This window comes from Pseudophryne corroboree, chromosome 2 (genome assembly GCF_028390025.1).
Source record: "Pseudophryne corroboree isolate aPseCor3 chromosome 2, aPseCor3.hap2, whole genome shotgun sequence".
Taxonomy (NCBI): domain Eukaryota; kingdom Metazoa; phylum Chordata; class Amphibia; order Anura; family Myobatrachidae; genus Pseudophryne; species Pseudophryne corroboree.
Window position 1 is genome coordinate 537,591,602 of NC_086445.1, and position 13,407 is coordinate 537,605,008.

Genomic DNA, 13,407 nt, shown 5'->3' on the forward strand with positions numbered 1-13,407 from the left:
TCTCCTTTATTGCCAAAATCATATAACGTGTGGCCCTACTGGAAAATACGGTTGATTCGTCACCTTCCCCACCGGAATCAGTGCCTGTGTCTGGGTCTGTGTCGACCGACTGAGGCAAGGGGCGTTTTACAGCCCCTGACGGTGTTTGAGGCGCCTGGACAGGCACTAATTGAGTGTCCGGCCGCCTCATGTCGGCAAACGACTGCTTAAGCGAGTTGACGCTATCCCGTAATTCCACAAATAAAGGCATCCATTCTGGTGTCGACCCCCTAGGAGGTGACATCCTCATATTTGGCAATTGCTCCGCCTCCACACCAATAACGTCCTCATACATGTCGACACACACGTACCGACACACAGCAGACACACAGGGAATGCTCTATACGAAGACAGGACCCACTAGCCCTTTGGGGAGACAGAGGGAGAGTCTGCCAGCACACACCAAAAAGCGCTATATATGACAGGGATAGCCTTATGATTAAGTGCTCCCTTATAGCTGCTTTTATATTAATATATTGCCATTTATTTTGCCCCCCCTCTCTGTTATACCCTGTTTCTGTAGTGCAGTGCAGGGGAGAGACCTGGGAGCCTTCCTGACCAGCGGAGCTGTGACAGAAAATGGCGCCGTGTGCTGAGGAGATAGGCCCCGCCCCTTTTTCGGCGGGCTCGTCTCCCGCTATTTAGTACATTTAGGCAGGGGTAAATATCTCCATATAGCCTCTGGGGCTATATGTGAGGTATTTTTAGCCTTTTTAAAGGTTTTCATTTGCCTCCCAGGGCGCCCCCCTCCCAGCGCCCTGCACCCTCAGTGACTGCCGTGTGAAGTGTGCTGAGAGGAAAATGGCGCACAGCTGCAGTGCTGTGCGCTACCTTAAGAAGACTGCAGGAGTCTTCAGCCGCCGATTCTGGACCTCTTCTTGCTTCAGCATCTGTGAGGGGGCCGGCGGCGTGGCTCCGGTGACCATCCAGGCTGTACCTGTGATCGTCCCTCTGGAGCTTCATGTCCAGTAGCCAAGAAGCCAATCCATCCTGCACGCAGGTGAGTTCACTTCTTCTCCCCTCTGTCCCTCGTTGCAGTGATCCTGTTGCCAGCAGGAATCACTGTAAAATAAAAAACCTAAGCTAAACTCTCTAAGCAGCTCTTTATGAGAGCCACCTAGAATTGCACCCTTCTCGGCCGGGCACAAAAATCTAACTGGAGTCTGGAGGAGGGTCATAGGGGGAGGAGCCAGTACACACCACCTGACCTGTAAAAGCTTTACTTTTGTGCCCTGTCTCCTGCGGAGCCGCTATTCCCCATGGTCCTTTCAGGAACCCCAGCATCCACTTAGGACGATAGAGAAAAAGGTGTAATGTAGATCTTAATTTGCATTTTATTTTATTGTCCTATGTATAACTGTACTCCCTACTCATCAGCGCTGAGAGATTTATACTGGATCTAACTGCGCTGAGTCTATCAGATCCAGTTTCTATGGATCTAGCTTCTAGGCAGAAGGCAGCAGCAGGTCTGCAGACTGGACTCACATTCTTCCTGCTGGCAATTGCTTGTTGCACCCACAGCATCTCCATAGCTAAATGGCTCCTGTGCTTTTGAAGCTCATTCACATTCTTCAAAGACAATTCTAAAAAGTAAATAAAATGGCACAGAATTACATTCCAACAAACATTTACATGTGATTTGTATACAGATTAGATGCAATAAAAAGGTATAAAAATTTTCATTACACCAGTGTCTTATTTTTATTACAACTATGTACCGGTAATGAACAGAAACATTGTAAGGGAGAAAATAAAACTCCTTTAAATGGGCACTGGGCAACATGTAGCCATTATGGTCACAGTATCAGAGCACTCAGTCTTCTAGTATCTGGACTTCAAGTTGCTGCAAGGAGAGCCCAAGACCTATTCACTTTGGTTCTGCATGTCCGCATGTTAAGAGGGTGCAGTTAACCAGCATTCTGGAAAATCCAGGGTAAATACACCCTCTGGTGTTTAACTGCCAGGGAAGACCATAGATTCCAGCACTATGGTGGTCATTCAGAGTTGATCGCTCGCTAGCTGCTTTTAGCAGCAGTGCAAATGCTAAGCCGCCGCCCACTGGGAGTGTGAACAAATTACAGCGGTCACTTCATCAAACTCACTTAGTGGATATTTGGCTGATACATTTCCAATACTGTGCTAAGTGATTTAAACATCTGAGAAAGTTTGAAGGGAACACTTTTCATATATTCATGGCATCAAAGTCGTGAAATTTATTGCTACCAATGTTTTCTTACATAACTGTCTCATGACACTGTCATGATTATGTAATGGATCACAAGATATTGGGCAACAATGTGGATTAAATGTACAGTATAATACTTTTACTTTACTGACAGCAGCATCGCGTCTGCCGGAATCCCAGCAGCGAGTCCCCTCACGTGCTAGCTGTGCTCTTCATGCATCGGGCCCAGTGGTTCGCTTCGCTCGCCATAGTTCTATTTACCACTCGGATGTTGGCATGGACCCACCAACCGAGTGGGAATACCCAGCGTGTGTCGGGATTCCAGGCATCGGTATTTCACCGACTGTCGGGATTCCTGCATTAATCTCTTGAACGCTGGGATCCCGACAGCCAGTATATTGTCTGCATCCCATTTCTTCTATTTGGGAGTAGGTCGAGGCAAAGCCCTGAAATTACTGATCACTTGGACTAACCTATAATAAAACAATTCCTATGAGAGAATGAGCTTTTCTATCAGCCCGAGTGCAATTTTCTTGGTTCTGTTTGTGTATAATCAGAGAGGGGCAACATATAATGAAATAAAAGGTTAATGCACTTTGGTAACAAGGGTGTCAGGAGCACTGAACCTTTATCCAAAGTGTCTGATCACATCTGCTCACTCTTTGTAGATCTAGCACTCACATTGATATACTAAACTAATATGTTGGATCAGTCATTCGACAGTTCACTAGCAATTCTGGATACAATAGAGTCTCATTCCCTTTGTTGCTCTCCAGCCCAAAAGTACTTTACAACCTCATGTCCCATCTGCCTCTCCAGCCATTTGCCCTGCCCGTGTTTCTCCAGCCTCATGCCTCCCCCTGTGTCTCTCCAGTCTCATGCCCTCCATGGGTCTATTTCGTCTGTTCCCATCATCGGTCACCAACCAACTTTCATCACTTTTGCCCTGTCTACCTTATCTTTCAGGGGGGAAATTTGTGGTGCCACAGCAGGGAGATATTGTAAGGGGCATTGCCAGCTCCAAGCACTGACAAGTGCCTTCCCATCTTTGCCCCCACATCAACCCATCTCACACCTATCTGTCCTTTTTTCCACCAACTTTCTACTCTGTCCTCTGCGCCTCCTCTATCAGCTGCACCCCCATCTTTCATCCGTGGCCCCCATCCTCCCATTTCTCTCATCTGCTCACCTGCTCCCCCGCAATCTCTCACTTCTTTTTGCAAGTGGGGGGCTTAGCCCCACAGGTGCCACAAGGAGGGAGAGGCGTCACGAGCGCTGAGAGTGGGAAATGGAGATCACAGCTGATGCCGCGAGTGGGAGTTGGACTGAAGAGGGGACGGCGACGGCTCCATGTACTAACATAACTCAGTGCAGGCATTGCTGGCTGTGTCTGCGAGGCGGGGCGGGGCTTGGCCTCGAGCCCAACCCCCACCCACAGCACCAGCAACTGTGCGCACCATTTCCCACTTGCGAGACCTCCACCGGCTGTCTATTAGCCATAGAGAGCCTGGAGTGGGACAGGGCCCCCAACTGTGTAGAGCAGTTCAGCTATTCACTTGTACAAAGGACTTTTACGGGACACTCAAATTATTAGATTTCTTCATTTATAAAATGGTATTTTATATCTTAAAGTCCATGCCAAGTTTGATTTATAAAAGGTGTCAGTTAAACTGGGCATAACCATTTTATTAACTGAAGTAACCAAATGTTAATAGGCTTTTTATACAGAACAAATAGCCTATTTTTTAGGATTCTACCACTTCTCCCTTGGAGCAATGCGATGACCTTAAAAGTTGCTGGATCCTTGATGTATATTACAATACAAAATCTTTCTTACATTACCCCTCTTCAGCTGGAGTAATCATTCCAGACTCTCATGCCCATGTTTGCTCTCTAGGTTTTTGTCTATCATGTCTTAGAAGAAAATCTGTAGTTTATTTCCAGGACGTGGACTGCACCCACACCTCCAGCCCATCTTTCTTTGGTTTGAAAAATTAGAAATTGAATGTTGTTAAAAGCACTGCAGATTTGTTCAATCATTAGTTCTTCCTCGTGTCTTTTATGCAACTAATTGTTATTATATAAAGTATTCAATATTTCCTTTAGACTGGCAAATTGTATCAGCAACTCCGCTATATTGTAATGTATTTCTACCCAACTATGGGGGTCATTCCGAGTAGATCACACACTAGTTGTTTTTAGCAGCCGTGCAAACGCATAGTCGCCGCCCACGGGGGAGTGTATTTTTGCTTTGCAAGTGTGTGAACGCATGTGCAGCCGAGCTCTGCAAAAACATTTTGTGCAGTTTCAGAGTAGGTCTGAACTTAGCCCTTGTGATCACTTCAGTCTTTCTGGTGCCGGAATTGACGTCATACACCCGACCTCCAAACGCCCGGACACGCCTGCGTTTTCCCTACCACTACCAGAAAACGGTCAGTTGACACCCATAAACACCCTCTTTCTGTCAATCTTCTTGCGATCGGCTGTGCGTATGGTTTCTTCATTAAATCCATAGCTCAGCAATGATCCGCATTGTACCCATACGATGCACGTGCGCATTGCGGTGCATACGCATGCGCAGTAGAGACCTGATCGCAGCGCAGCGAAAATCGTCAGCATGCGATCAACTCGGAATGACTCCCATAGTTCAATATGTACTATATTTGCCAATTGCATAACCTGTTAAGATGCATATGCTTTAATAAAAATATAATACTAATATAAGAAGTGGCTATTGTAGGTAAAAGCCGGTGTATAATACCACATTTTGTACAAATCAACATGACCACTCATAAGGGGTAGTTAACCTGTGGTAGTCCAGCTACTGTGAAACTACTGAGCCCAGCATGCCTTACTACAATTTTGCTCTTAAGGTATACTGGAATGTGCAGTTCCACAGCTGGAGTGCCAGAGGTTGACTACCCTAGCTTCATAAGCAAAGTGCATGGAGAAGAAGCCACGATCCAACTAAATGGTGGCTATATGGACATTTTTTTAGATACAAAATGTACGTATACAATTTAGAAATTTCAGCCTATTAGATAAAACACGTTAGTGACTCTACCACCAAACATCTCCAGATGCCATCAGTTGCTGCAGTGTCTTCACGGCCGCACAACTAAAGGGCCCTACAGACACGGCGATCCGGCAGACGGGCGACCCGGCGGCGGGAAGGGGGGGGCAGTTTCTTCACTCCGCCCGTCACTCGGCTCCATACAAGTGCCGGCAATTATGGACGAGATCGTCCATATTGGCCTGCATGCACAGCCGACGGAGCACCAGCGATGAACGAGCCCAGGGGCCGCGCATCACTCATCGCTGGTGACTCCACACTCAAAGATATGAACGTTATCGCGTTCAATAATTAACAAGATCGTTCATATCTTTGAGGATTGTCGGCCAGTGTGTAGGGCCTATAAGTATTTTTAGCTTTCAGATGTCTCTTACTTCATCTACTGCGGCAGCAAGTCAGAGACCAGTAAGACTCCCTGCAAGGGAACTTGGCCCAGTTTCTTTCAAACCAGGTAGGGTGGCCAGACCTATGCAGGTAATTACTGTATTCACCTGGCCTGCTAACAATTTACCATTGCCTTTACATACCACCTCTACTTATTACCTACGGGCTGATCACCTGTTCGTTTTAATATTGGGGGGTAATTCTGAGTTGATTGCAGCAGGATTTTTGTTAGCAGTTGGGCAAAACCATGTGCACTGCAGGGGAGGCAGATATAACATTTGCAGAGAGAGTTAGATTTGGGTGGGTTATTTTGTTTCTGTTCAGGGTAAATACTGGCGGCTTTATTTTACACTGCAATTTAGATTGCAGATTGAACACACCACACCCAAATCTAACTCTCTCTGCACATGTTAAAGGCCCATACACACTGGCCGATATATCGACCGTTCTCTTGAACGGGCGATATATCGCGGGTCCGTCTGCCAGTGTGTACGTTCACAGACGTTATCGAATCGGCCCCGCAGCACAGCCGATGGGCAATTATATCTAGCAGTATATTGGCGCGTCGCTGTGTGTGTACAGCGGTCGGCCGACTGCCCGTACACATGCGGCGGCGGCCGGCGGCGATTGACCGCTGAACTGGGCATCAGTCACAGACGGATCGGGCAGTGTGTATGCTCAACACACTGCCCGATCCATCCATAGATATATCTACAGCTCAATTGATCGGCAGATATATCTTCCAGTGTGTACCCACCTTAAGAGATGAGATTGATTATGATAACCTACAGTCTGGGTTGCCGCAATGGCAGCAACATTTTCCTGACATAACAATGGATATGTTTATTGGTTTAAAGGCCACTACAGTTTATTCCACAGGTCACCCAGAGAAACATACAGCTACTATGAGGACGTAAATCTTACATTAAGGCTGTTTCTATTGTGATTGTAACTCATTGGGGTTCCATTAAACACAAGCACTGCTTGAGCTGGTGAGATGGGATAACACTGCAGTACTGAAAGTGTCTGCAGTTTATCATTTAACCTACCTAATTGTAGTTCACCAGAACATATCTAATTTTTTCAAGTTAATCTTATTTTATTTGATTTGGAATACTGCTTTTTCTTATGTACCGGATGTATTAAAAGTTAAGTTTTAATTCACGAGACATTATACACTATCACTTTTATTATACTAAAGAGTGCGCCCACACAAGAGAGTCTTCTTTTTCTCTTTTATTTTGTTTGTAACTAACACTGACTCAGGGCGCACCACCAGGTGGGTCTTATATAGGATACAATCCTTAGAAATCACCCAATTCTGTCTTCAATCTTTGACCAGTGCTGAATCAACAAACCTTCTGTTGCGAAATCCACTCACTGACCCTGGGTCAGTTTCTGATTCTTGCACGGTCTCAATATACTTAATTATAATTTTCATAGGAGCTCTTTTCCTAGTACATTTCAGCAAACTCTACCACGTTTTAAATAATACTGTTCTAGTATTTTCCTGCTAGCCTACTGGCACTGCATCTTTTTACCTATTATGACCACCTTCTCCTTAAAGAATGAACTCTCTCGCCGTCGTAATGTAGATCCCTTTGAGGATCTCCTTTCAGATCAGTCCGAAATAGGAAGTACCTCAGATTTTAAAACATCCCTCTCCAAGTTACAGAAGACCCTACAAAGAAGAATCCGCTTAACTTGGGACATCACAACCATAGAAAATTACATTAAACACAAAATTGCTCCCAGAGGTGTTAGACCCAGAATATTTCCCTCTTTCCCATTAGCCACAGACAACCTAAAAACCGAATGGGAAACCACATTATTAAAATATTCCCATGATTTACTTCACATCCTCATTAAACACGACACTTTAATTCTAGATCAGGTAGAAATAGAAAATCGAGGACCTGGGCAAGACTTTGGAGAAATGGTAGAAAGACTCCACATTTCAAAACACCTTTGAAAAGTACAAACAGGACCTAGAATCCTATGAAAGGACCATTATTGATCGGAAACGTACCAAACTTCAAAGAGATAAACGGGATTTCGCTCAAGGAAACGTATTCAGATGGAACACATTTTTTCCGGAATCGCGATAGGAGATCAAGGGAGGATCCCACTTTTTCTGAGTTTGAGTCATCCAATAGTGAGGATTCTTCTAACGACCTGAGTGAAGTCCCGCGAGGGACGTACAATCAAGGAGACCGTGAGAATTCTCCTTATTTTTTAGGGAGAGGTCAGAGAACCAGGGGCAGAGTAAGATCCACAGGCCGACAAGGAGGGGGGGCAAGAGGAGAAACCGGAAGGGAAACCGAATGGGATACCTCGCGAACATCAAAATACCCCGCTCGCCAGAGGAAAGCCCGGTAGAAATCCCCGCATCTAACCATCTTAAAAATTATCAACCTTACCAATCGAGTCATTTCTCCGTTACAGGGAGAAGTATTGGGGAAAGATCTGTCATTCTCTCCAACGAGGCCCTTCAACAGATTCCTCTGGGAGAAAGATTTAACAATTATTTGGGAGAAAATTACTCCTGAAAAAATTCTTCGCCAGAAGAAATCCCTCCCAGACAACCACAGTTGAGCAACCAGATTGGGATCAGGAGGACATGAACATGTTAGCGATTTTGGAAGATCTGCAATCAGAAACTGACTCCACGACTCTGCACAAACCACGTCCGGTATGCAGACCTAAATCAACTTTCGTTCCCACCAGACAACGATAGCCCAGAGATTCAAGTCTTCATGAGCATGGTCTCTAAGGAATTCAACCTAATCAAGATCAATACTCGGAAGAGACTTCATCACTTCCCACCCAATCTTACCAAAGGGGAGAAGGAAGCACTCATGGAGATTCAAACATGGAAGGATACAATTATAAAACCTTCCGACAAAGGCGGTAACATTGTCCTTTGGCCAGTGGAAATGTACGTGACTGAAGCCCTACGCCAACTCAGACAAGTGTCCTGTTATAAGAAAGTCCTAAGCAATCCCAAGTAACGATTTCAGAAGGAATATAATCATCTTATTCTGGAGGCTTTTACTCAAGGTACGATTACCAAACAAGAGAAATTGTATCTGACGACAGATGACCCTAAGACTCCCACTTTCTACCTTCTTCCGAAGGTGTATAATAACATCCTCAGGCCTCCAGGTAGGCCGATAATGTCGGGGAATTGTGGCCTCCTGGAGTAACCCAGCCGCTTTTTAGACCTGCACCTTCGTGAACACATGTTATGCCTCCCTTCCTATTTGAAGGATACCTCAGATCTTTTGCGCAAAATTCATGGAATCACCTTTGAAGAGAATTTCCTTCTGGCCACACTGGATGTGGAGGCCCTGTATACCAGTATTGATCATCTATCTGGTATACAGGCCACCAAATATTTCCTAGACCAGGATGGTGAGTGATTTTACCAACTTATTGCTGAACCTTTTGACCTTTGTGTTACAGAAAAATTACTTCACTTTTCAAGACCAATTTTACTTGCAGATCAGAGGTACAGCAATGGGGGCGGCATGCGCACCAACTTATGCTAACTTGTTCTTAGGCTGGTGGGAGGAAGTACATGTATTTAATGACAACAACACAGGGTACACAGAACATGTCATTTTGTGGTTGAGATACGTAGATGACATCCTCATTGTCTGGAATGGTGATCCTGAACTTCTAATAGACTTTATCTCACTTCTCAACAAAAACGATCTTAACATAAACCTGACCCATACCATCAGCCAGGAGGTGGTATCCTTTTTGGATGTCAATATTTATGAATCACATGTGGGTACTCTTGAAACTGAGCTGTATTGAAAAAACACCGCAACCAACAGCATTCTGTTTCAAACTAGTGCACATTTCCCGTCTACAGTGAAAAGTATTCCTAAGGGAGAATTTCTTAGGCTGCGACTGAATTGCTCAGAAGAGGGTACCTTTAAAGTTAAGAGTCAGGAATTAACCTCCCGCCTCCTAGAGAGAGGATACAGCAAACGATCATTGAAGAAGGCCTACAAGGAAGTAACCAAGATCAACAGGGAGACATTAATCTTTCAGGACAAGACCAAATCCAAAATCAAAACCAAAATGGTTGAAGATGGCCCCATCAGATTTATAGGGACCTTCTGCCCCGAATGGAAACTCCTCAAGCGAGCCATTGAAAAGCATCTTCCCATATTACATCTGGACAAAGAATTAACACCGCATATTGAAGAAAAAGTAGAAATGAGTTGACGGAGATCCGGTAACCTCAAAGATCTGCATGTACACAGCCATTTCCAGGGTGGGAACACCAAACTAAAATCCAAATCGCAAGAGATTACAGGATCCTTCCCTTGCGGACAATGCAAGGCATGTCCACAAATACTGAAGACTAACTCCATCTTAGATCGCTATGTGGACACAATCCCCATTAGACACTATTTCAACTGCAACACACAGGCACTAGTTTATTGCCTGTGTAGTTGCAATTTGAAATACGTAGGCATTACCACTCGCAAATTCAAGGAGAGGATCCTTGAACACGTGGGAAATTGCCGAAATGCGGCCACTGACCTCACCCGCATGAGAAAATTAACTACAGTTGCCAGACACTTCCACTTGTGCCACAAGGATTTTGCCAAGGACTTGAAGATTTTTGATCTAGATAGAGTAAATCTTGGGATAAGGGGAGGTGATGTAACTAAGGAATTGCTTAAAAAAAGAGACCAAATGGATTTTTAGACTGAACACACTTCGACCAATGGGTCTCAATGAGAATACCAACTACGGAGCCTTCCTATGAGACAGATTTTCAATACTTAACATAACATTTTTTCTTTAACAACCTTCTTAAAACCTATCAATACCTAGGGTAAATCGACCCCATTTTATCCTCCCTTCCCCTGCTCTCCCCTCTCTTCCTCATCCTCATCTGTTCCAATAGTGCACTCTTCCTTTACACCCTGAATCTATCACCATATGTGTTATGTTTTTAACTAGTGACTTTTTTTTATCACCCCTCACATGTTTGTACCTTTCCCCATCTCTTCTCTGTTACCCACTTTTCCCCCCTTTTCCCTATCCACATATCACCTCATTTAGTCACGTTTGTCTGGTATCCTTTTTCCACACCAAAAAGAGGGGGGGGGGAAACAAACAAAAACAAAAAAAAACCTACTACTACCAGTCCAAAACTCAATTTCTCCGGCTCAGTCATCAACACCTATCACCTTTATTCAATCACAGTCCCATCTATTTATTCATTTTTTATTTTATTTAATGGTCTTGTTATCATCACCCATGTATCCTTTCAGATCATCACTTATTCCATTTTGGCGTTTCCCCTTTTTCACTCTCAATACATCACACTTCATAATATATCCTTCCCCTTACCAATTCACTAATTATTATTATCTTCCCTGACGCATGTCAGCCGAATGTTCCACCTTTTTGCACCACTCTACACTCATATATCAATACCTAATCATGTCACGAAAAGAAAATTACCAAGGTAATAGGCCTGGCGCTATTAAAATGGGATGCTTATCCTAAGCAGCTGTTTGAAGGGATAGTTAGTCCCCGAGAGGAACAAATAGTAAAAAGGTATATACAGCGCTCTAAACTGGATATGGAAAACCAATTGTTTATTACATAAAAATTGTTGCAACAAATAAACAAACAATTAAAAATTAATAAATAAACCATTAGATTATACTGATAGGGCAAGCACAGCAATTTCTTGGTATATTGCCACATATGGAAGCCGGACATATTCCACTATATATAGAGTCCATGGAAATGTGCCACAGTCCTGGGGATGGATTTAGTACCAGCAGATGACAATCCACATAAATTCAGAAGACAGACCTTTGTGTGCTTGATTCCAGACAAAGTTCACTCCTGTTTAGAGGAGCCAGGCACCACAGATTTCATCATTTAAACCTGGAAACCGCCTAGAAGTCTACTGCACAAACAGGGAATTGGCAGATATCCACAAAGGCACGAGACCCAGCTTTTAATTAGTGATGTGCACCGGAAATTTTTCGGGTTTTGTGTTTTGGATTCGGGTCCGCGGCCGTGTTTTGGATTCGGACGCGTTTTGGCAAAACCTCCCTGAAATTTTTTGGTCGGATTCGAGTGTGTTTTGGATTCGGGTGTTTTTTTTACAAAAAACCCTCAAAAACAGCTTAAATCATAGAATTTGAGGTTCATTTTGATCCCATAGTGTTATTAACCTCAATAACCATAATTTCCACTAATTTTCAGTCTATTCTGAACACCTCACAATATTATTTTTAGTCCTAAAATTTGCACCGAGGTCGCTGGATGGCTAAGCTAAGCGACACAAGTGGCCGGCACAAACACCTGGCCCATCTAGGAGTGGCACTGCAGTGTCAGGCAGGATGGCACTTCAAAAAAATAGTCCCCAAACAGCACATGATGCAAAGAAAAAAAAGAGGCGCAATGAGGTAGCTGTGTGACTAAGCTAAGCGACCCAAGTGGCCGACACAAACACCTGGCCCATCTAGGAGTGGCACTGCAGTTTTCTAGCGAGAGGATGAGTGCTTCCATCCTCATGTGAATCTGAACCACTAGCCATGAACATAGACCAGGGCCTCAGCCGTTCCTTGCCACTCCGTGCCGTAAATGGCATATTGGCACGTTTACGCTTCTCATCAGACGCTTTCAATTTTGATTTTTGGGTCATTTTACTGAACTTTTGTTTTTTGGATTTTACATGCTCTCTACTATGACATTGGGCATCGGCCTTGGCAGACGACGTTGATGGCATTTCATCGTCTCGGCCATGACTAGTGGCAGCAGCTTCAGCACGAGGTGGAAGTGGATCTTGATCTTTCCCTATTTTACCCTCCACATTTTTGTTCTCCATTTTTTAATGTGTGGAATTATATGCCAGTATCAATAGCAATGGCCTACTACTATATATACTGCGCATAACTGAAATGCACCACAGGTATGGATGGATAGTATACTTGACGACACAGAGGTAGGTAGAGCAGTGGCCTTCCGTACCGTACTGCTATATATACTGGTGGTCACTGTCAGCAAAACTCTGCACTGTACTCCTCCTATATAATACAGCTGCTCCTCAGTCCCCACAATTAAGCAGTGTGAGCACAGATATATGCAGCACACTGAGCACAGATATGGAGTGTTTTTCAGGCAGACAACGTATACTGGTGGTCACTGGTCAGCAAAACTCTGCACTGTACTCCTCCTATATAATATACTGGTGGTCCCCAGTGCCCACAATAAAGCAGTGTGAGCACAGATATATGCAGCACACTGAGCACAGATATGGAGTGTTTTTCAGGCAGACAACGTATACTGGTGGTCACCGTCAGCAAAACTCTGCACTGTACTCCTCCTATATAATACAGCTGCTCCCCAGTCCCCACAATTAAGGAATAAGCACAAATATTTTTGCATCAAGATTAATAAACGTTGAGGACACCAGCCACGTCCTCTCCCTAACATTTCCAATGCACGAGTGAAAATGGCGGCGACGCGCGGCTGCTTATATAGAATCCGAATCTCGCGAGAATCCGACAGCGGGATGATGACGTTCGGGCGCGCTCGGGTTAACCGAGCCATACGGGAGAATCCGAGTATGCCTCGGACCCGTGTAAAATGGGTGAAGTTCGGGGGGGTTCGGTTTCCGAGGAACCGAACCCGCTCATCACTACTTTTAATAGGACTGAACTTTGTCATAATCTTA

At 44.5% G+C, this 13,407-nt stretch overlaps 1 protein-coding gene across 2 annotated transcripts in view; it reads right to left on the reverse strand.

Moving 5' to 3' along the window:
* IQCC (IQ motif containing C) overlaps positions 1-13,407 on the reverse strand; it is a 132,577-nt gene that overhangs the window by 35,594 nt on the left and 83,576 nt on the right. For both annotated transcript variants that reach the window (XM_063957179.1, XM_063957180.1), the window contains exon 5: positions 1,525-1,622. In XM_063957179.1, coding sequence (XP_063813249.1) covers positions 1,525-1,622 — 98 coding nt within the window. The remainder of the gene's footprint in view (positions 1-1,524; positions 1,623-13,407) is intronic.